Source organism: Vulpes lagopus, chromosome 10 (genome assembly GCF_018345385.1).
Source record: "Vulpes lagopus strain Blue_001 chromosome 10, ASM1834538v1, whole genome shotgun sequence".
Classification (NCBI taxonomy): Eukaryota; Metazoa; Chordata; class Mammalia; order Carnivora; family Canidae; genus Vulpes; species Vulpes lagopus.
The window spans coordinates 39,961,430-39,982,570 of NC_054833.1; the positions used below are offsets into that span (position 1 = coordinate 39,961,430).

Sequence of the window (21,141 nt, forward strand, 5' to 3'; positions counted from 1 at the left end):
GAAGCAAAATCTCAAATGGAAAAAATTGAATAAAATTATATAAAAATTTGTTCTGTTTTCTTCTTTTGAAATGTCACTGCAGACAGTGAAAGCTTAGTTGTAAGATGTTATATTATGAATGAGTGTATTGACATACAGGGTAGAAGGGAGGGGGAAAAAAGCCTTTGTACAGACAGCAGAGGTCTGTGGAGCCCTTCTGGGAACAGGGGACCTTTGATCTAAGGGATCCTTCGGCCCTGAGGATCTGTGAGTCTTTGACTCTAGAGTTAGAGATTTAATCCAAATTTGCTGATGGAAAATAGTCACAGTAATATCAGGTGTCATTGGATATCTCTGCCCCCACTGTTTCCGTGAACTGGCCAGGAGAGGGCAGTCCCAGGAGAGCCACATGACCCCCCAGGGTTGTTTGTTAAGGGGCCCTGATCTGGCTTAGGCTACATGGCTTGGTGCGGAGGCCCAATCTCAAAGCCTTTTAAACACTGGGTTGGCCTGGGTGGTTCAGCAGTTGAGCATCTGCCCTTGACTCCGGGAGTGATCCCGGAGTCCCGGGATCGAATCCCACATTGGGGTCCCCACATGGAGCCTGCTTCTCCCTCTGTCTATGTCTCTGCCTCTCTGTGTCTCTCATGAATAAATAAATAAAATCTATAAATAAATAAATAATAATAAAAACACACTGGGTTGGTCAGAGTCCTCTATGCAGACCCTGGATCCCTAGACGGGAGGCCCTAGCACCCAACAACCACTGAACCTCAGCCAACGGCTCCTGGGGCCCAGCCAGCAAGTGGAGGAGTTAGGAAATATTTACTCGACTGGACTGGATGGAGCCCATGACATACTCTATTTGCATAAACCCAACAAGCTCACCTCCCTGGGGAAAGGGGTGAGTTTTTGTGGATCACTTGCTGAGAAAAAAAGGACAGGGAGCAGAGCATCACGAAGAACAGAAGGCCTAGAAAAGCAGAGAGACATAGGGGTTCATGGCACCCGGGACAGAGGGATGTGTGGATAGTCGGCAGACAGGTTCATGCCAACCATCCCTCCATCCATTTAATAGGAAATACTTGCTGAATGTCCACTCTGTGCCAGGCACTGCTCTACTGTAATAAGTAAAATACAGTCCCTTCCCTCAAATTGCTCAGTCTGGTCTGGAAGGCAGATCCACGCATAGTAAAAGCCTGTCAAGATACAGAAGGTGGAGGGGAGGGTCCCGGGGGGCAGGGGGCGGCCTGGAGAAGGAGACATTTGAGCTGGGTCTGGGAAGATGAATGAGAGGCTGACGGGGCGGTGGGGGGGGGGGGGGGCGGGTAAAGCCAGTGCCAAGGCTCACTCAAAACACAGCTGAGATGCCTGCACAGACCTGTGTCTCCCTACCTTCAAGACCCCTCCATCATCTCAAAGAGGATTCTCCTGAACTCTTATGAGCACTCTGGCAGTACTTAGAAGCCCTTGGGATCTGGGAATGAGGGAACCTGACAGCCTCTTGTGAGGTCGGACTCTCCAGATCCTGTTCCCTCTGAGGCCTGCCTGAACATTCCCTGAGGACGCTGGGCCCTTGCAGAGCTGACAGGTCCTGAGCAAAGTCCAAACCCCAGGTCCTGTTGTTCTCACTTTGCTTTATGCCAGAAAAGTGTCTGTCCCTCTCAGGCCCCTTGGGCAAGGCCAAGCAAGCTCTGGGAAGTATCCTGCTCGCCAGGAAGCTGCCCTCTGTGCTGCCAGGCTGAGTGTAAGGGGGAGTACCAAGTCCTCAGAGAGGAAGTTGTTCTGGTTCATGTCAGAGAGGAACTCCTTGCCTTTGTGCAGCTGCATTGCTTCCCCTTCCAGACAGAGTGGTTCTGGCCTGGTGGCTCTTGCCCTGGCAACTTGATCACTCTTCTCTTTGAGGGTCCTAGCCCAGAACCAGGGGCACATAAGCACCCTACCACTGCCCCCTGCGGAAATCGACGTTTACCCCCAGGGATCAGGTCTCCCAATCTTTCCAGGCCTCATTCACCAGCTACACAAGGAGTCTACGAAACCTACCTCTGAGTCCTCAGAGGAGTCCAGACACAGAGATGGGGTAAAATTTAAAAAGTTTGCCTTGTTAGGATCACACACTTTCTATGAGAGATGTCATGAGGGGGGAAAAGCAAGATTAATATTTAAGCAAATACTATCTATAGATGATGTTTGGTTCCAACTGGCTGTAGAAGGGTGTTTTTCAATATTTGAAAAGATGCAGTCTAGGGGCGTCAGTTAAACATCTGACTTTGGCTCAGGTCATGATCTCTGGGTCCTGGGATTGAGCCCCAGGTGGGGCTCCCATCTCAGCAGGGAGGCTGCTTTTTTTCTCTCTCTCCCTCTGCCCTTCCCCCATTCAAATAAATATAACCTTTAAGTTAAAAGAAAATTCAGTCTAACATCCCTTAAATAGGCTCTCTTGGTGCAGTTTACATAACTTTGACTTATGTACATTTGGGAACCACCGTCTTAGGTATAGTGAGACCTGCCTGTGTTTACCTGGCACACATCGACTCTGGCGTCTTTTTCTTATTATTATTCTAATAATGGGCTAAGTCAGGTACCAGGGCTCAGGTAAGAATCCTCGGAGGAAGGTCAGCATTTGTGGGAATCTGAACAGAACTGCCACCCGGAACCTGGGCCTCCAGATCAATGTGACGGAGACAGCACCAATAACTGATGTGTATCCAGTTTACTGTGGCCCAGATACTTTACATTCAAAATCTCATTGAATCCTCCTAACAATGCTATAAGGTTCGTGCTATTATCTCCCATTTTATAGAGGCACAAACTGAGGCTGAGAGTGAAGTGACCAGATGACACACGGCCCGTTTGTAGAGCCAAGATTCAAACCCAGGTCTGTGCGATGCCAGAGCTGGACCTCTGACCCGCACACCGTCATCTGGAAGCCTCAGACCAGGGACACCCTGCGGCAGTCCATGTCAACGAAGTCTGGACGCCAGAGTAGGAGAGGAGCCGCCAAGAAACAAAAGCAAACCAGGATGTGAACCAAGGAGCCTTGGAGGTTGCGAGCCAAGGGCATTTTAGTGGCCACATGGGTGGGGGAGTGGTCTTGACATGTGAGGTGAAGCCAAGCAGCAGAGGTCCAGGGGGCTGTGGGAGCAGGTGGGGGGGCAGCTGCAATTTGCAGAACAAGCTGGATCTGGAGACAGCAGACCCGCACTGAACAGAGTGCCCGTCAGCACGGAGACACAGAATAAAGGTCAGCTGAATACAGCCCGGCTCTACCACTGAACTGCAAGTCACTTTACCATTTTAGGGAACTGAACAGGTACACAGGAACGCCTCCCGAGCCCTGGGAGCGGCCTTTGAAGCCATTCTTGGGCTGGACCAAGAGAAGGAAGTTTGAGATGGAAAAAGTGTATTTTCAGCTGCAGCTGCAAGTCTGGGAGAAGTAATCTCCTGGTTACTAGAGCTGCCTTGACAGCCCTCTGACCGGGGGGCAGAGAGAAAGCCAGGTCCCACCCCCTGCCCTGCAGGCCTATACACAGGCGAACACTCCTCTCCCTGCACCCTTCTCACGCACAGGCCCGGGGAGGTGCTCCTCGTGGGGCCAGGGGAACCCTCTGGGTGGGAACCCTTCACCCCACCCTTCACCTGGCAACCTTCCCTGAGCCTGCAGATGCTATCTCTGCCACCCCAGCTGCCAAGCCGTGGCTGTGAGAGGTCTGCAGCAGCCGGTATGAGTGAGAAGGCTCTGGAAATGTGGAAAAGTACTGTAGGGATGTCAGATGAGGGGCTCTGGGTAACGTGAGGTCACGTCTCACTTGCAGGATCTCTCTCTCTCTCTCTCTCTCTAGCAGCCTGGTATGGTGGAGAGGCAGACAGGCCTAATGTATATCTGAGCTCCACCTTGGGTAACTTACTTAACCTCTCTGAGCTATCGTTTCCCTAGCTATCTAATGGGAATAATAACGCTCACCTCACCAGGCTGTTGTAAGAATTAAGTAATAGTGAATGAGATATAACTCTATGTAAAGTGCCTGGCACATTCCATCATCCTCGGCTTGAATCCTACCTCCGAGCAAGCTCCTTGACCTTTCTGAGACTCAGTTTCCCCATCTGTAAAATGAAGAGCACAAAAGCGACTGCTCTGGATTGCTGCCAGGTTGCGATGAGATACTAGATCTGAAGGCCTCAGCCCAGTGTGCTCATTGAGCCGAGAGCTCAGTGAATGGTACTAGCTTCTTCTGCGACTGGGGCCAAATCCAGCTTCCCTTTCAACACGGCTGCTCCAAAAAGACTCCTGCGTGAGAGCGGGGAGGAGCTGGCCCTTCACAGGAGTCTGCGTCCACCAAAGGCAACTCACTGAAATCTCCGAGGAAGGTCCACCTCTGTATCCCTGCAGAATCAGAAAGAGGGTTTGGATGCCGGCCACTTCGCGTTGCATCCTCACTGCCCTCCATCCCGCACCGGCACACAGAGGAAGAGTCCATCTCCATCCCCATCTAGGTCTTTCCATGCACTTGGGCAGTGCTGGGGACAGTGCCCCAGAGGGGCTTTGTGGTGGTGGTGGTGGTGGCGCAATCTGGTAAACCAGGGTGTAGTAGGGCCACGCCTCCTGAGCACCCACAGCGGCTCCCACCCCCGACCGCTCCCCACTGCCCCGCTCTCAACAAGCTGGGTCCGTCCAACCCCGGGGCTGATGCCCAGGGCCACAAACACAAAACAGCTGACATCCAAGCTTCAGGCCAAAGAGCCAAGCCTGGCTGGCAAAGGAAGATAAATTCCCACCTCTTCGAAAGCAAAGACACTTGTCAACTGCTTCCCATCCAAGCCTGGGGTGGCTGGGGGCTTAGCTTGGGAGCTCAGGGAGCTCAGAACAGATTACCATTCTAGTAGCATCTGCAGCTCATCTAAACTGGTGCAAGCCCAGCTCAGCAGCCACACAGGGAGAGGAGAGGACGGGAAAATTATGGGTTCTCGTTCATCAGAAAGTAATAGGAGCTAATGTTTATTGGTCGATTACCGTATGTCACAGACTCTTCTGAGTTATGTATCGTAGCTGTAATTAGTCCTTACGCCATGCCCAGGAAGGAGACACTCTCCCTGTTCTCCGCTTCCGATGAGGAACAGGAGGCACCGCACAGTCGGCTCTACCCTGCTGCCTGCTGCTCTGAGACCAGCAGGGCCGTGGAGACTGGCGCGTCTGGCTTTCAACTCGCCTCTGGATGGCGGTGTGATTGTGGGAAAATTCTTTACTCACTCAGTGCCTCGGTTTCCTTATCCATAGACCTGGAAGGGTCCCAAGTGCCTCGCAGGGTTGCCAGAGTATTGCCTGGAATAATGGATGCTACTTGGCATCATAATAGCAGCTCGTAATTTTGCATTTTGCACTCGGTGCCTGCACACAGGCAGGGTCCAGTAAATATGATTGTTGTTATATTATCTTCACCGCCAGCAGTAGGGAATCCCTCTGGAGAAAGGAGTCATGTAATCTCACCTGTTCCCTCCTGCCTGAGAAATTAATTCTGCTGCACATCTACGTAGGCATCCTCCCTCATTGGATAGCAAGCACGTTCTCCGAGGGCAGAGGCTGCGTGTGCTCTTTCTGGGGTGCCTCCTTCCAGTGTTGGGGAGCCTCTGTTTTCCGCTACCTTGTATTTCTACGTGGAAGGACCACGGCCCCGGGTAAATCTTGCTCTCCTGGTGGGAGTGACCTATCTGCCTGGTGGGTCTAGACCAGCTGTCCTCACTGGCGATGAAGGCCAACCTGGAAATTGTTTTCTGAATTGTGTGGGGTGGTTTTTTTGCTTAATTGAGAGGCATGATTTGCATTTACTGGGCAGAGGGCAGGCATTCTAGACACCCTGCAATGCAGAAGTCTCCCAAACAAGCACGTAGTTATGTCCCATGCAATTTTCATACAACTTCTTTTTTGTTTGTTTTTGTTTTTGGTTCCCTGACTGGGGACTTTCATACAACTTCCAAAAGCTACCCCCAGACGTTTGTCAGTAGGTAGCCTGCCTATAATCATGAGAGCCTAGGAGCCAATTCTTTTTTTTTTTTTTTTTTAATATGAGCACCAAGTACCCTTTTGCATACTTTTAACAGGCTCTGGTTTTTTTCCAGGGATGCCATTCTTTGTGTAAATTGAAGAAAGATTTTCTCTTATTTTTTTGGACCTTTATGGAGAGTTCACATTTTAGAAAATCATGGCTTTTGGGCTACCAAGAGAACATACCATTATCAGTCTGTATTGGTGTGTGTCACATGGGCATTAGCATCCTACTGGCTCCTTTAACCTTCCAGGGGAGGACGCCCAAGGATTTGCTTGCTGAAATAGATATTATTTTATTTTAAATTCCTTTTTTCATTCTCTTATTCAAATCAGAGCATCCTGTTGATGTTTATTTATGTTTTCTACAAATTCCATTCTAGGAGATTAAAGGGGCTTTACAGAATCCTTGTTACAAGGGACACTGGGTCTGATAAGGCTGAGAACCACAGTTTTAGAAGGAAGTGGGTGTGTGGGGGTTGGTCCCTTCTGGTCCCTCTTTTCAGACCTGCCTGTTGGCTAGGAGGGTACTTTAAGGTCCACCTGTGCCTGGTGGTTGTATTTAATTCTGAAGCCCTCTGTGGCCCTGCATCAAAGCCCTGTCCCCGCATAGTTCTGCGAGGCTCTGGTATCTGCTTTTCAATTGCTTTGGCACTTCAGAGGGGACAAAAGGAGGGACGTTCTGTATCAACAGTTTAGGTTGGGCAAAATGTGGTTTGCTAGCTCCTCGTCTTCTTCTGTCTCTTAGGCTGCCCGCCCCCCATAATCCTGTCTCTACTTGGAAGCGTGGAACCAGAAGCTGGGTGGCCCGCAGAGGGAAACAAATCACAGGGGACCGACAGTCTTGCCATCCTTAGCTCCCACCCCCTGGGGGTCTCACAGGGAGATCTCAGAGCCTCCCTCTGGCTCATTTCCCTTCCCTGGCTGTGCCTGGCAATGCGTGCCTGCCAGGCTTTCTGAGACTTGTGGAACGAGCCCCAATGGCACTAATATTACAATGCAGGGGACCCTCCCTCTCCTCCACTGCATCCCCCCCACCACCCCTGGCTGGGAGCTCCTGTGGGCAGGGCCCATGTTCTAGTCCCCTCTGACTCCTTACTCCCCAGCCAAGTACAGGTCTACAGTACAACATGGTTGAACTTGGTCAATCATTTCCTGCTCTTGCCTTCTGGTGCTCAGCTGCTCTGATGCTGGCTCTCCTGTGGCTGCCTCCTGCATGCCCCGGGGAGAGGGCTCACTCCACCATCCCTGCAGACACTCACTTGCCAGCTCGAGAGCCTGGTCTGGCCTGGCCTGTGCTCCCTTCACGGGCCTCCCTGGAGAAGGTGCTCCATCATTCTGGACCCTCAGACACCTTCCCTTAGGCTGGATTCGGTTGATTTGTAGAGAAGATGCCCCAGTGAGCCAATTAAACACTACAAACCAACACACACTGGGAGCAGCCAAGAGAACCATGGTGGTTCATGCTCAGGAAATCCCATCCAAGTTAAAACTAAACGCTCTATGGGGGCGCGCTGGGGTAACTGCTCTTGGCTAGCTGGCTCCGGAGAGTCAGATCTTGGTGCAGGTGAGCTGAGAAAGCTGTCAAGCCTAGGGCTGAGAGAAAACCCCAGGTCACTGAGTCTCAGCTTTGATGGCAAGAATCCTAGGGACCAGGACACCTGCCAACTTGCAGCCGATATTCTTCTGGCCTCAGAGAACTTTTGGAGTCTTCTGGCAAGATAGCACTCACCAACATACGTGGCGACATTGCTCTGATCCGTCTGGCAGAAGCTCGTGGCCCGGGGAGCGAGTGATTCAGAAGTCACCAGGATAGAACAGCTTAAGGCTCCCCAGGTGTGCACCTGTCACTGTGGACTCTCCAAGCACCCCCGAAGCCAATCCTACCTTCCAGCATCCTTCTGAAGCTCGCTGTTGGTCCAAAGAGCAGGGAAGGGAAGCAGAGAGCTGTCCCCTGGGCTCCTGAACTCACAGAGGGGGCGCCCAGCCCCGCTACCCTCTCGGACATGTCCTCCTCTCCTAGCTACACCTTCCAGTGGGTCTGCCCTCTGTCCATGTTCCCTTTTTTTTTGTTCCCTATGCTGATGACATTTCCTATCCCTCCCCAAGCCCACATCCACCGAAATATCCCTCATCCCCCAAAGCCTTCTCTTCACACTGTCTCCACTTCAGGCTAACACCCCACCCCTTTGTCCCCTGGTGACCACGTCTCCCTCCTTGCTTTCATTTCAACTTGTCCCCCACCTGCAGCAACCTGGCATCTGCTCTTACCACGGTCACCACGATGAGGACATCACTGCTCGTCTCACTGCCAAACCAGAACACATTTTCGGGCTTTGGGCTCTATGGTACCCGAGCAGGCCCTAATGCTGTGGCTACCCCCACCGTCATGAAAAGCTCTCCTTTGTGGGTGTGGTTCTCCACCCTCCCCCCACCCATCCCTTTGACCATTCCTTCTTCATCTCGTCTACAGGCACCTGCTCCTCAGCCTGCCCCGAACATGATTCTTCTGCAGGTCTTCCCAGGGTCCCCATCCCATTCAGCACACCATCTCTAGGGGGCCTCCCTCCCTCCCATGTCACTTAACACAATTCAGTGGTGACTCCCTGATATGCATCCTCATCTGTCCCCCGGGCTCCAGAACCCATTCCTCACTGTGTGTTGGTGCCTATAGAGCTCTGCTTGTAGTCCCTCTCCTGCTTAGCATCCCAAGCTAGAAATCATGATGGACGCTTCCCGTTCCTTTGCCATCCATGGCCAACCTTTTGCCAAAATGCTCTGGATCTGCTATCGGAGCTCTCTCTCGAATATGACTCTCTCTGTGCATACTGTCACCGTCATAAAATAGCAAATACACAGTTTATACATTCTAGACACTTGTCGAAAACAGACACACACACTCTCATTTGACCTTTGCCACAACCCTATGAGGTAGGTACCATTATTCTCCCCATTTTCCAGATGAGGAGACTGAGAAACATGGGAGGTGAAGAATTTTCCCAAGGCCACATAGCCACGATTCCAGCCTGGCAATCTGAATGTTTGCATGCTTGACCTCTTTGCTATAATCCCTCTCCTGAGCTTTGCCCACTTCTTCCCACCACAACAGCATTCCATCAGGCGTCTCCTTCATCCTTCCTCTCCTCCTCACCCACACTCCCTCTAATGCCCTTCCATTAAATGAAACTAGTCGTGCTGGAAAATGCCTGGTGGCTCCCTGCTGCCCACGGGAGAAATTTCCTTGCTGTGCATTCAGAGTTCTTCACGACCTGGCCCCACCCACAGCTCCAGCTTCACCTGCTGCATCTCCCCCATGCTCATCTTCTCACATGTCCCCTGAAGCCAGGCCCCTTCTCCAGTGAGCCCTCGCACTCACTGGCTCCTATGCCTGGAATATTCTTGTTGCCCTTTTGCGGCAAACCCCCTACTCTTCCTTAACCCCCACACTTCAGACACCATCTCTTTGGTGCTGACCCCAGGCAAGTACCCAGGAGCTCGGTGCTACTTGTCTCTCACGGACTTTACCGCACAGCCTTGCAATTTATCTTCTTACTCATGACACCCTCTCTCTCCAGCACTTAGGAATGACTAAATATGCAAAGAATGAATGATGGGCCCACATCCAGCCTGCCAGGTCCTTCTGCCTCTGCCCCCTAAATTTCAAACGATCCTTTTTGCTGGGTCACACAAAATCATAGAGATGGGAAAGAGTTCACCTGACTTAAATTCCCCCCTACTCTCTATGGCTCAGGGTGAAGAAATGGACACGCTCTTCCCTGCTTGTCTTCAGAAAAAAAAAAAAATTAAAGGAGAGTCAAAGCAACCAGTCAGAATAGGGCATGCAGAAAATGAGGGAACATAGCAGACAGACTGGGTGGGGGGGCTGAGAGGTCACCCTGTGCAAACTTCTTCATTTTATCCGAGAGGAAACTGAGGCCCAGGAAGATGCGGTTTGTCTAAAGGCAATGACTAATGGGACACCTGGGGGGCTCAGTGGTTGAGCGTCTGCATTCGGCCCAGGTTGTGATCCCGGGGCCCTGAGGTCAAGTCCCACATTGGGCTCCCTGCAGGGAGGGATCCTGCTTCTCCCTCTGCCTGTGTCTCTGCCTCTCTCTCTCTGTGTCTTTCATGAAAAGATAAGTACAACCTTAAAAAAAAGAGAAAAGAAAGAAAAGAAAAGAAAAGAAAAGAAAAGAAAAGAAAAGAAAAGAAAAGAAAAGAAAAGAAAAGAAAAAGAAAAGAAGTGACTAGTGAGAGGTAGAGAAGCCACATTGGCACCAGGACGTCCGCCTCCCCGTCTGGGGATCTGGCCTTATCCTGTTGCTTCTCCACTTTCTTCTCTTTCCCAAGGATGGCAGGATGGTGCTGCTTCTGGGTCCCTGGGTTTTCCCACAATTATGCTCCAAAAAGGCTCAGGCTGCTTTCCTGAGACCAGGAAGTTAACAGGTTCGACGTGAAATTTCCTGATGAGCCAGTGTCCCTTGCTCATGCAACTCCCGATTGCACCAGTTGGCTTGCAGCTTTCCAACTGGGGCTTCACCAAGGGCAGCAGCTCATCCTCTGCTGTCCTGTGTCTGCCAACCCCTTCTCTGAACCATACCAGACTGCTCCTACACAACCACCCTTTCTTCCCTTCCCCACACCCTCTGCCTCCCATTTCCTCCCAGTTAGTCACAGTGAGGTCACGCTCAAGCTCTGGCTCCCAGGCCTCTCCCTGAGGATGGTGCATGTGCAGAGAGTGGAGAGTAGAGAGACAGTAGAGGGGGGAATGCAGCAGGGCATCATGGGAAAAATGGGCTCTGGAGTCCAAGAGATGTGGGTTCAAATCCTGACTCTGCCAGTTGGCCAATCACGTGAGCTTCAGCAAATTATTTAATCTCCCAAATCCTTTGTCAAAACGAGGTGGGACTACTGGGGAGGCGCCTTCCTCACCAGTCTAATGGGGATAGTAACACTTGGTTTATAGTGAGAATGAAATGAGATAAAGCACCCAAGGCTCCTCGCACAGAGCTTGGCAGATAGTGAATATTCCTTTACTTTTCCTGTGAAGGGTGGAGGTATGATCGTCAATGCAGTGGCTTGAGAGATCCTGGGTGCCCACCTGTAGGCATGAACCTGCAGGGGTCAGTGTCTCTGGCCCTGAGGGACAGAGTGACAGAGAGGAGGGAGCATGAGTGTATACTCCTAAGCACAGGAGAGCTTCGGCGTGAGAGCATACAGGAGTGTGACCCGGCTGAGCCTCTTTCTCCAAAATTCCCCCCTTCTTGAAAGGAAAGATCTTTCGTGTCTGTTCTTGTCAGTAATAAGAAATCAAAAAAACCCTTTCCAGGGGAAGGAGGGAACAACCCACCCCATGGGGCTCATCTAAGTAAAGCAACCAGTGAGGCCCACTCCTGGCAGAAGCCAGCCAACTTTCTCACAACCGGTGGAGGAACCACACCCCAAAAGATGTTCAAAGGGCCAGAGGCCTCTTTCTAGGCTGCCTAGGGCCAGGGGGGCTGCTCCCAGCCTTGTCCCAAGCACGAGGGCTTCCCAAGCTTCCAAAAGATCACACAAGCTGTTAAAGCCAGCAGGCCACCTCCGGACTGGGCTACTGTGGTCATGTCTTGGTGCGGAATGGGCTCCTACCTGCACGTCTTCTCCAAGGGCCTGTGAGAGGTGGGTCCCAGGCTGCCATCCCAATTCGTCAGGGTGGAAGCACAGGGCACGGGCCACATCCCAACCTCCTCCAGGATCACAGAATCCTTGGGGATCTCCTCCATCCTCCCGCCCTTACAGCAAGCCTGGCAAAGCCACCCCCAAGGGAAGAACTGGCCTCATATCCAAAGACCTTGGAGCAGAAGCTGATTCCACGTCTGTCTCCCTTGGTGGCTGTCCTGGAGTTGAATAGACCATGTTGGCGGCAAGTCCTTCCTTGGAGCTAAGTCTGAAGCCTCTCTGCACTTCAGGCCTCGAGTGCAGAGAGAGCAGTTGGCCTCCGCTCGTTAGCAAACTTCCACAGTGAACAAAATGCAGAAAGTACCTGCCTAAGAGGTTTTGGCTCAGGACTCCAGGTTATTCCTCTCTCTGGCCATGAAGGATACACCCAGAAAGTACCTAGCCCTTTAGGAAATGCTAGTAGGGACTGCAAATCACAGTCTAGATAAAGGAGTCTGATCTCCAGCCCCACCGCAGACCGCCACCTAAACTTCGACTGGAAGATTAGAGGGAGAAGGAACCTGTGATTATCCAATGCACCCCGTCCCACTGGGATTTTCAGCCCTTCAATCCCACTCTTCTCGGCCTGACACAGTCCTACTCACCCTTTAGAGCTAGATTCAAATAGCACCTCCTCCATGAAGCCTGCCCTGAGTTCCCAGAACAATGGACTCTTTCCATTTCTGTTCCACACCACGCTTTCTACATACCTCTAGTAAAGCAGGGATGCAAGTGTATTATAATTATTTCCTTAGGAGTCTCTCTCTCCTCCCTCTCCCTCTCCTCTCTCTCCCACTCCCCACACGAGACTCTAAGCTCCTCCAGGGCAGAGACCATGTCTTAATTTTCTTTGTAGTCCCACACCTGGCACAGTATACATGCCCCCCCCCCGCCACCAAATTTATGGAATAAATTAATTTTTCTGATAAGAAACTCAGACCACCTTCCCTTTCCTCCCTGTAACGTCCCCTCCCACATCTGCTGACATCATGCCCTGTCCTAGCCCTCTCCCCAGTCTTCTCTCCAGCCCCTGATCTCAGCGGGGAAAGCCCTCGCCCTCTGCTCCATCCTTCTCTTTACATGCCACATCCATCCATCCTACACCCTGTCCAACACCACTCCCTAGACTAACTGGAATCCTACACGACTTAGTTTTCCTCAAAGGTGCCAAGCTTGTGTCTACATTGTCCCTTTGGGCCAGGCTATATACTTTGTCCTGGCCTCTTCTGTCCCATTCCTCCTTTTTTGTCCCGTATCTTTTCCTTTCGATCAGTAGTTCCCTGAGGGGCCCAAGTCCTCCATCTTTGGTACCTCCATAAATTCCTCTCCATACAGTTGGTCCACGCAGACAGACTCACCCAAGAGGCAACTCAGACTAGTAACCATGATGGGAGGAGATCTGTGGTCTTAGGTTCTGCACCACACCAGGCAAGCACTTAATCCGAAATAAGTGCTCCATTTGAGGGGACAGTGGAGACCCAACATTGGGTTGTGGACTGGGGGAAAGGGGTGGACATAAAGGCCCTTTAGAGGCCCCTCAGGCTCAAGCCTGAAAGCTATTGAGTCTATGAATAAACACCCTCAAATTTGACCTAATCTTCTTTATATCTCCTGCATCTGATGTCATCTAAGTGGCTGCCCACTCCACCCCACCCCACCATTTATAGAATAAAGGTTTTCTTCTGAAAGTCCTTACCTGCCTGTTGAAATCTAGGCCATTTCGATCATTTCCTGAAAGAGATAAAAACAAAAATATGAGTTGCTAGCAGGATTGGAAGAGCCTGAAGGTTAGAGGGAAATGGTGATGTTGGGAGGAGCTTGTCTCTATGTCGAGAAAGAACACCCGCTTCCCCTGTGGCCAGGATCCTCCCACTTATCCTGTTTCCTGGAGAGGTCTTTGGAAAATCTCCTCCAGGGATGTGGATTGCCAGGAAGACTGACTTGTCCCAGGTCACACGGAGTCACCAGGCCTTGAACTTGCAATCCCAGGGCGCATGTCCTGCTGCACTCCCTCAGACAGAGCACAGGCTCTGGTGGCTAAGGAAGGGATGACCAGCCAGGGGTCCTAATGGCATTGCCCTGAGGCAGGAAGTCCCCTCACTACCCCAGGCCTCCTGAGGAGATGACACCTAAGTCATCTCAGGTAGACAGGTGTCTGTTCTTGCCTTTCCCTTCTGGCTTTCATTTCTTGTCTGTTCCTCTTTCCTTTATAGTAAACATCGGGTGGAACGAATAAATGTGTGCTTCATAGAGAAAAATATTTGGTACAGAAAAAAGTATAAAGTAGCAGAAAAATCACTCTGCTGAAGGGCAGCTGTAATTTACATGTTTGTATATGTTATGGTCTTTTTTTAATGCTTGTTTTGCCTCATTGATATTCACCACTCTGTATAAATATTACCCTGCTTTTTCCAGTGAACATCATTAATATTTCCCCTATACTGTTAAGGGGCACCATAAATCTTTTTCCCCCTCCTCCTATGCTTGCAAACATCATTTTTAATGGTTCCCTAATATTCCATTCTGTGGACCATAATTTGCTTAAATATACACCTATTGTTAGGAGACTTGCTTCCAATGTTAGCTACGATAAGCATGAGTTTCCTTTTCCTATAACTCTTTATGGCAGGAGCCACCAAACAATCTTCCTTTGTGCTCCACAGCTGGCTGGCTCTGTAATAGCAAGGACGATGAATGGTTTACTAAATACCATATACTTAGAGCCTAGCACTGGGCTTAGCACGTAACAGGAGTTCAAAATATACTGGTTGAATGAAAGAATAAATGGACAAGTGAATGAATTCGGAACTTTCAATCAGAAAATTCTTCTGCTTTTCATTGGATCTTCAATAACTTTGGAATAAAATCTCAGTTTCTTAGCACAACATACAATTCCCCATATGACTGTCCCTCAGGATCTCACCTCACTCCCTCCCAGGCACCCTGAGCTCATGGGCAAACACACCAACCCTGTCCCATTTCCACACTTCCTTGCACCACACCCTTGCACAGAGTGTTAGTCCTGGTCACTCTGGACTCCAGTAGCCCTTACTACTACCGCATGGCACACCGTGCGACTCCTTTTTTTAGTGTGCTTCTCTCTCCTACTAGTCTGTGGGTTCCTTGAAAATGAGGACATAACATCCCTACTCAATGGCCACCATGGTTCCTAGAACAGCTCAGTGTCTCAAAAAATGCCTGGTAGAAGAAGGAATGGGGTCTAAGAGATCCTCTGGCCTTTTAACTTAAGCCCCCTTGCCCTGCTGTGTTCTAAATGAGGATGGGGAAGCATGCCCTTTCCTGTATGGCTGGGAGGGCACCTGCTCTAGCAACGGGGGCAGCAAGACGAGAGCAGAGGATGAAAAGGGGTAGGATCCTGAGAAAAGCATATGGGAAACACAGAGTGACCTCTGGATAGCAGCCTGATTTTGAGATCAATTAAGACGATATATATACAGTGTGCAAGGGGAGCTAAAGGTAGGAGGGGCCCACAGACTGGACAGGTTTAAAGGTAAAATTGCTTTTATCTTTTTTTCTAATTGTGATGTACACAGAGATAGACTTAATGGTAAAATTGGTTTTATCTTTTTCTCTAATTGTGGTGTAACTGACATATAACATTGGTTTCAGGTGTACCACGATTCAACCTTTGTATGCATTGTGAGCCAACTGGTCACCACAGTAAGTCTAGCTAATATTCATCATCATACATAGTCACATAATTTTTTTCTTGTGATGAGAATTTTTAAGACCTCCTCTCTTAGCAACTTCCAAATATGCAATACAGTTTTATTAACTATAGTCACCACGTGGTTCGTTACTTCCCAAGATTTATTTCATAACTGGAAGTTTGATGCCCTTTATTCATTTCATCTCTCCCCACCCCCCACCTCTGGCAACCACCAATCTGTTCTCTATATCTATGAGCCTGGTTTTGGCAGGGGGTGGTTGTGTACTTGCTTTTTAGATTTCACATGTTAATTGAGATCCCTTGGTATTTGTCTTTCTCTGTCTGATTTATTTCACTTAGCATAATGCCCTCAAGTTCTGTTCATGTTATCATAAATGGCAAGATTTCATTCTCTTTCAGGGCTAAATGATGTTCCATGTTGTTTGTGTCTGTGTGTACATATATATATATATACATACACCATATTTTCTTTACTTATTCATCCACCGGTGGATATGTAGGTTATTTCCATGTCTTAGCTATTGTAAATAACACTGCATTGAACATGGGGCTGCAGATACCTTTTTGAGTTAGTGTCTTCATTTTCTTTGCCTAGATACCCAGAAGCAGTATTGCTAAATAAGCTGATAGTTCTAGATTTTATTTTTTGAGGAGCTTTATCTTAAAAAAAAAAAAATCCTTCCATGACATGGTCAAGTCGGCCCAATAAGGAGTAATTTTAAAACTTGACAAAAGAGCAAATTCATTCATTCAACACACATTTATTTACTCAGCACACTCTAGGCACCAGGCACTGTTCTGGGAATACAATACTGGAGAAGACAGCAGAAGCCCCTAAGGAAGATCATTCCAGACAGAAGTATCAAGACATAAGGCAAGAGCAGGCTTGCATGCTGAGGAATAGTAATGAGGCTAGTATGGCTGAAGAATAGGGTAAGCAGGGGCAAGATGACGTGAATCTGGCAGACAGGTCACGGTGAAGCTTTAACGTTCACCCAAGGATGATGGAAGTGATAGAGGGTTTGAGCAGAGGAGTAACACGATCTGACTTCAGGGTTTAAACCTGCAGGGATGAGCTTGTAGGTGGTTAGAGAGCAGGAGGGAAGACCACCAACTGAGAGGTATTGCAGTGACCCAGAAGAGAAAGGGCAGCAGAGTGGATGGGACAGTAACAGTGGTGGTGGCAAGAAAGGCCTGGATTTAGAATGCATTTGGGATAACTGACAGGACTGGCTGATGGATGGGAGGTGCTATGCAAGGGAGGAGAGGAATCAAGAATGACTTCTAGGCTTTGGCCCTTCTCGAAGGGATCATCAGTGGTGCCATTACCACCAATGGGGGTGACTTGGGGGAGGGCAGGCCAGTGGTAGAATGTGGAAAGCTTTATTTTTGTATGTGTGAAGTTTGAGATGCCAGTTAGATATCCCAGTTGAGAGGGGGAAGTGAGTTTGGACTCAGGAGAGGTGTAAGGTCAGATGTATAACCTGGGGAGTTATCAGCTCATAAGTGGCATTTAAGCCATAGGACTCAGTGATGTTATGAAGAAACTGAGTCCAAATGAAGAATAAAAAAGAGTCAAGGCTGGAATGAGGAGGAGGAGACAGCAAAGGAGACTGAGGAAGAGGGGGCACCCGAGTAGGAGGAAGACCAGGTAAGTGTGGTGTCTGGGAGGTAAGAGGTGATGTTTCCAGAAGGAGGTAATAATACAGTGAGAGAAAGAGCAGAGGGCCCGAACAGTTTGGCTTGGAGGAGGTCATTAGCTTTGTGAACAATTTTAAAAGATCTTTGCCTTTGATTTCTGTAAATGCCATTATCACGTTGTTTATGAGATCCACACAATGAAAAAGATGAACAAGCAAAATTCAGAGATTAATTTTAAAACTCACCAGCCAACAAAATTAACAACTTCTCTTGCCTAGAAGTTTTTTCATGGTCCTTCTCAAGAGGCCTCTTAGCATGAGGATTCACCTGCTGCTCTTGGAGTGTGATGAGGACAATTCTCCTTCTCATCAAATTCATTCTCACCTGCTTCAGTATCTGTAACTAAGCTTCCCTGAATCCCAAGCTAACTGAGTGAGGTACCTGGGTTGGCCAGGACCTCTCAGGGAGACTGGTCCCATGACACTCCGACAGAGCAGAGAGTGCCATATAGCTCAGTGCCGGGTGCTTAGTAAGGGCTCAGCTCCCCAAAGCAATTTCTGTTCTGATTCTGACTCCACTGCTAAGGCTCTAGATTGATTGAAAGAGGACTGGTGAGCCATTCCCGGGACTCAACTTATTCATCTTCGACACAGTGAGGAAGGTGCTCCTCTTTCGTGAAGAAAGCAGGGGATGCAATTATCACATTATGTGAAACAGTGACCCACGATCATTATTTTCTACCCCTTTGCAGTGCTCTGTGGAGGAGCAGCAGGGCTTACTGGAAACAGTCCTGGACCGGAAGTGAGCGAATGGAGGGTCAAGCCTTGGCTTCATCACTCCCAAGCTGTGTGAGTTTGGCCAAGGCAGGTAGCTCCAGAGCTTCACACTCTTCAATGGCAAAATAAGGTCATAATTCCCATTCCGCCCACTTTCCAGGAATATAGTAAAGCTCAAATGAGAGAAAGCTGGTGACCATGCTTGTGAGCTAGGAGACACTACTCAGTTGTAGAGCTGGGCTCCAGACATCCCGGGCCACCCCTCTACCCAGGCTGAGCCTGGTTGTATGTTAGGGACTTTGCGCATGCTGTGCCCTTCTCTCCCTAGAAAATACACACTCATCCTCTAAGATCAAACTCAAATGTCACCTCCTCCATGAAATTCACCCAAAGCAAAATAAGGGATTTTCTCTGCATCGCCACACCTATTATTTTTATTTCTCTCTATTGCACATATCACATTTTTTCAGACCCAGTGGTTCATGTGTCTGTTTCTCTCATAAAATCATGAGCTCTTAGCAGCCAGCATTGTTATATCTTGTTCATCTTTGTACATCAAGTGACTTAAGTTGTCCAATACACACTAGGTGCTGAATGACCACGTGCTTGATCCAAATTACTAAGAAACTGCTCCAAAAATAAATCTTTGATTCTGACCTGAGAAAGTCATGTGCCACCAACTGCAGAAACTTGAACATATCTTATTTCCAAGCCCTGGCTCCCTCTCTGGAAGGTGGCAGCCGCTTGCAGAAAAAAATAAAGCAGGCAGATACATAGTAGGAAGAGTCGGAAAGATACTGAAGTCCAAACTGAGAAGGGAAGCACCTTGCAGAGGATACACAGCCTCGGAGAACTTGAATCAAGACCAAAGCTTGATTTCTCAACTCCTGTACTCATACAGTTTTTCCAATAAAGGCACTGCATGGGACGCCTGGCTGGCTCAGTTGGTAGAGCATGTGACTCTTGATCTTGGGGTTGTAAGTTCCAGCCCCACTATGGGCATAGAGCTTATATTAAAAAAAGAAAAAAGCGCACTGCATCCAGTGGCTGACACAGAGAAACCAAGGATTCAACTTTGATCAACAGCTTAGGTAAATCAACAGGCTAGATGCTGCTCAAATTTGGAAGCGATTCAAAACAGAGAGGGAGATTAATATAGAAAACTAGAGAATAGAATCAGGATTAGAAAATATTTTGGCATGTTCTAATAGGAAGCCAAAACCAACAAGGTAAAACATAACAGGAATAAATGTAAAGCCCTGCACTTAGGTTAAACTAAATCAACTGTATTTGGAAAAGACAGGGGAGGCTGAACTGTACCCTTAGAAATTATTAGGATGGGGGAATCCCTGGGTTGCTCAGTGGTTTAGCGCCTGCCTTTTGGCCCAGGGCGTGATCCTGGAGTCCCGAGATCAAGTCCCACATCAGGCTCCCGGCATGGAGCCGGCTTCTCCCTCCTCCTGTGTCTCTGCCTCTCTCTCTCATCTCATAAATAAATAAATAAACAAACAAAAAATAGATAGATCTTTTAAAAAAAGAAATGATTAAGATGGTAAATTTTGTTTAAATTCCATGTTTTTTAATTTTTATGTTATGTGGCTTTTTTTTTTTTACCTCAACAAAAATGAAACAGAAAGAAGTAAAAAAGATTCCCCAATTAGGGAATTCTGTTTTAACAAATACGCTAGCCCAGAAATCGGCTTTTCTACTTTATGTTGAGTAGTCCACTAAAGTAGTCAAACTGCACAAAGTGATACCCAACCAGAAGACTCTCTGCTACATATGACCCACCAATCCTACTTCTGGGTAGATTTCCAAAAGAAAAGAAAACATGCTATGAAGGAGATATCTGCACCTCAGGTTCACTGGGGCTTTATTCATAATAGCCAAGCTATGGACCCAACCTAAAGTGTGGGATCAACCTAAAGTGATCAATGGATCAATAGATAAGGAAGATGTTATTTATTTAAACACACACATACATACTAGAATATTATTCAGCCACAAGAAAAAAGGAAACCCTGCCATTTGTGACAACACAGAGGGACTTGTGGTAGGCTAAGTGAAATAAGACAGAAAAATACAAAATGGTATCATTTACATGTGGAATCTCAAAAAATTAAAAAAGAAATAAAAAGTCAAACTCTGAGAAACAGAGCATGAGAGAGTAGAAGAGTGGTTGCCAGAAGCTGAAGGGGTTAGGGGAAAGGGAAAGGTTGGTAAAAGGGTACAAACTTTCAGCTATAAGATGAACAAAGTCTGAGGATATATAGAGCGTGGTGACTATAGTTGATAGCACTATATATTTTTTTTAATTGAAATTTGCTAAGAGCAGAACTAAAAGGTTCTCTCACATACAAAAAAGGGTAAACATGGAAAATGATGGATGTAATAATCAACCAGATGGAGGGGACCATTTCCCAGTGTATACACATATCAAACCACCATGATGTACACTATAAATACCTTACAATTTTATCTACCACTTGTACCCCAGTAAAGCTGGGAAAAAAAAGACTACATGCTACAATAGGAAGCCTCATAAAAAGCTTTTTCAACAATACCAATAACAAACTTCAGGCTAGAATAAAAATAATCATAGCTGGTACCTAGAGTGACTAAAATTCAAGCATGTATAGTGTCAGATACTTGGCCACTGAAATGTCCGTACTCAGTATTTTACATTTTGAGAGAAGCTGAGACTCCTAGGAGGTCAAATATGCCTCCCCTGCCAAAAAAGAAAAACAAAAATGAAAACGTAATTCTCCTTTCTGTTTGTTGGCAGACATTATTTGGAAATAAACACATCGCAGTTCCTTGTGAGGAGGGGAAGCTGGGGGAGGCTGGCGTCAGAGTATCCCACGTGGAAAAGAAATGACAAAAAAAGGAGATTTTGAGCTGGCCAAAGCTCAACATGAGCCCAAAGCGTGCTACACATGTGTGGGGTAGCTGCTTAAAAAGCCAAGGTAGTCCCGTGCACTAGCAGACACACAGATCAGGGCAGCTCCCTGAGGGAGAGCATCGTGCCCAGCAAAGGGCATCGTTTTGAAAAAGGGACCCTGATGAATTGGGCGGTGGAGCATGAAGACCAAGGGGGTAAAAGGCCCAGTCGTCACACCAGATGAGGAAAGGATGTTTGACCTAGAGAAGAGACACTTGCCCTTATATAAAACCTTCTGCGTGGCATTGCCACGAGAATTAAGTGAGAAATTTGTTTTAAGTGTAATAATGATATTGTAGTTAAGAAGGAAGATGTCCTTCTGTTTTGCAGATGCATCCTTGCCATATTTAGGATGGAAATGTTCTAATGTCTACAA

General features: G+C 48.2%; 1 protein-coding gene across 2 annotated transcripts in view; it reads right to left on the bottom strand.

Annotated features, from left to right (window-relative positions):
- The window catches only part of POU2F3 (POU class 2 homeobox 3), a 75,892-nt gene that overhangs the window by 33,252 nt on the left and 21,499 nt on the right, over positions 1–21,141 (bottom strand). For both annotated transcript variants that reach the window (XM_041770746.1, XM_041770747.1), the window contains exon 3: positions 13,413–13,447. In XM_041770746.1, the coding sequence (XP_041626680.1) occupies positions 13,413–13,447 (35 nt within the window). The remainder of the gene's footprint in view (positions 1–13,412; positions 13,448–21,141) is intronic.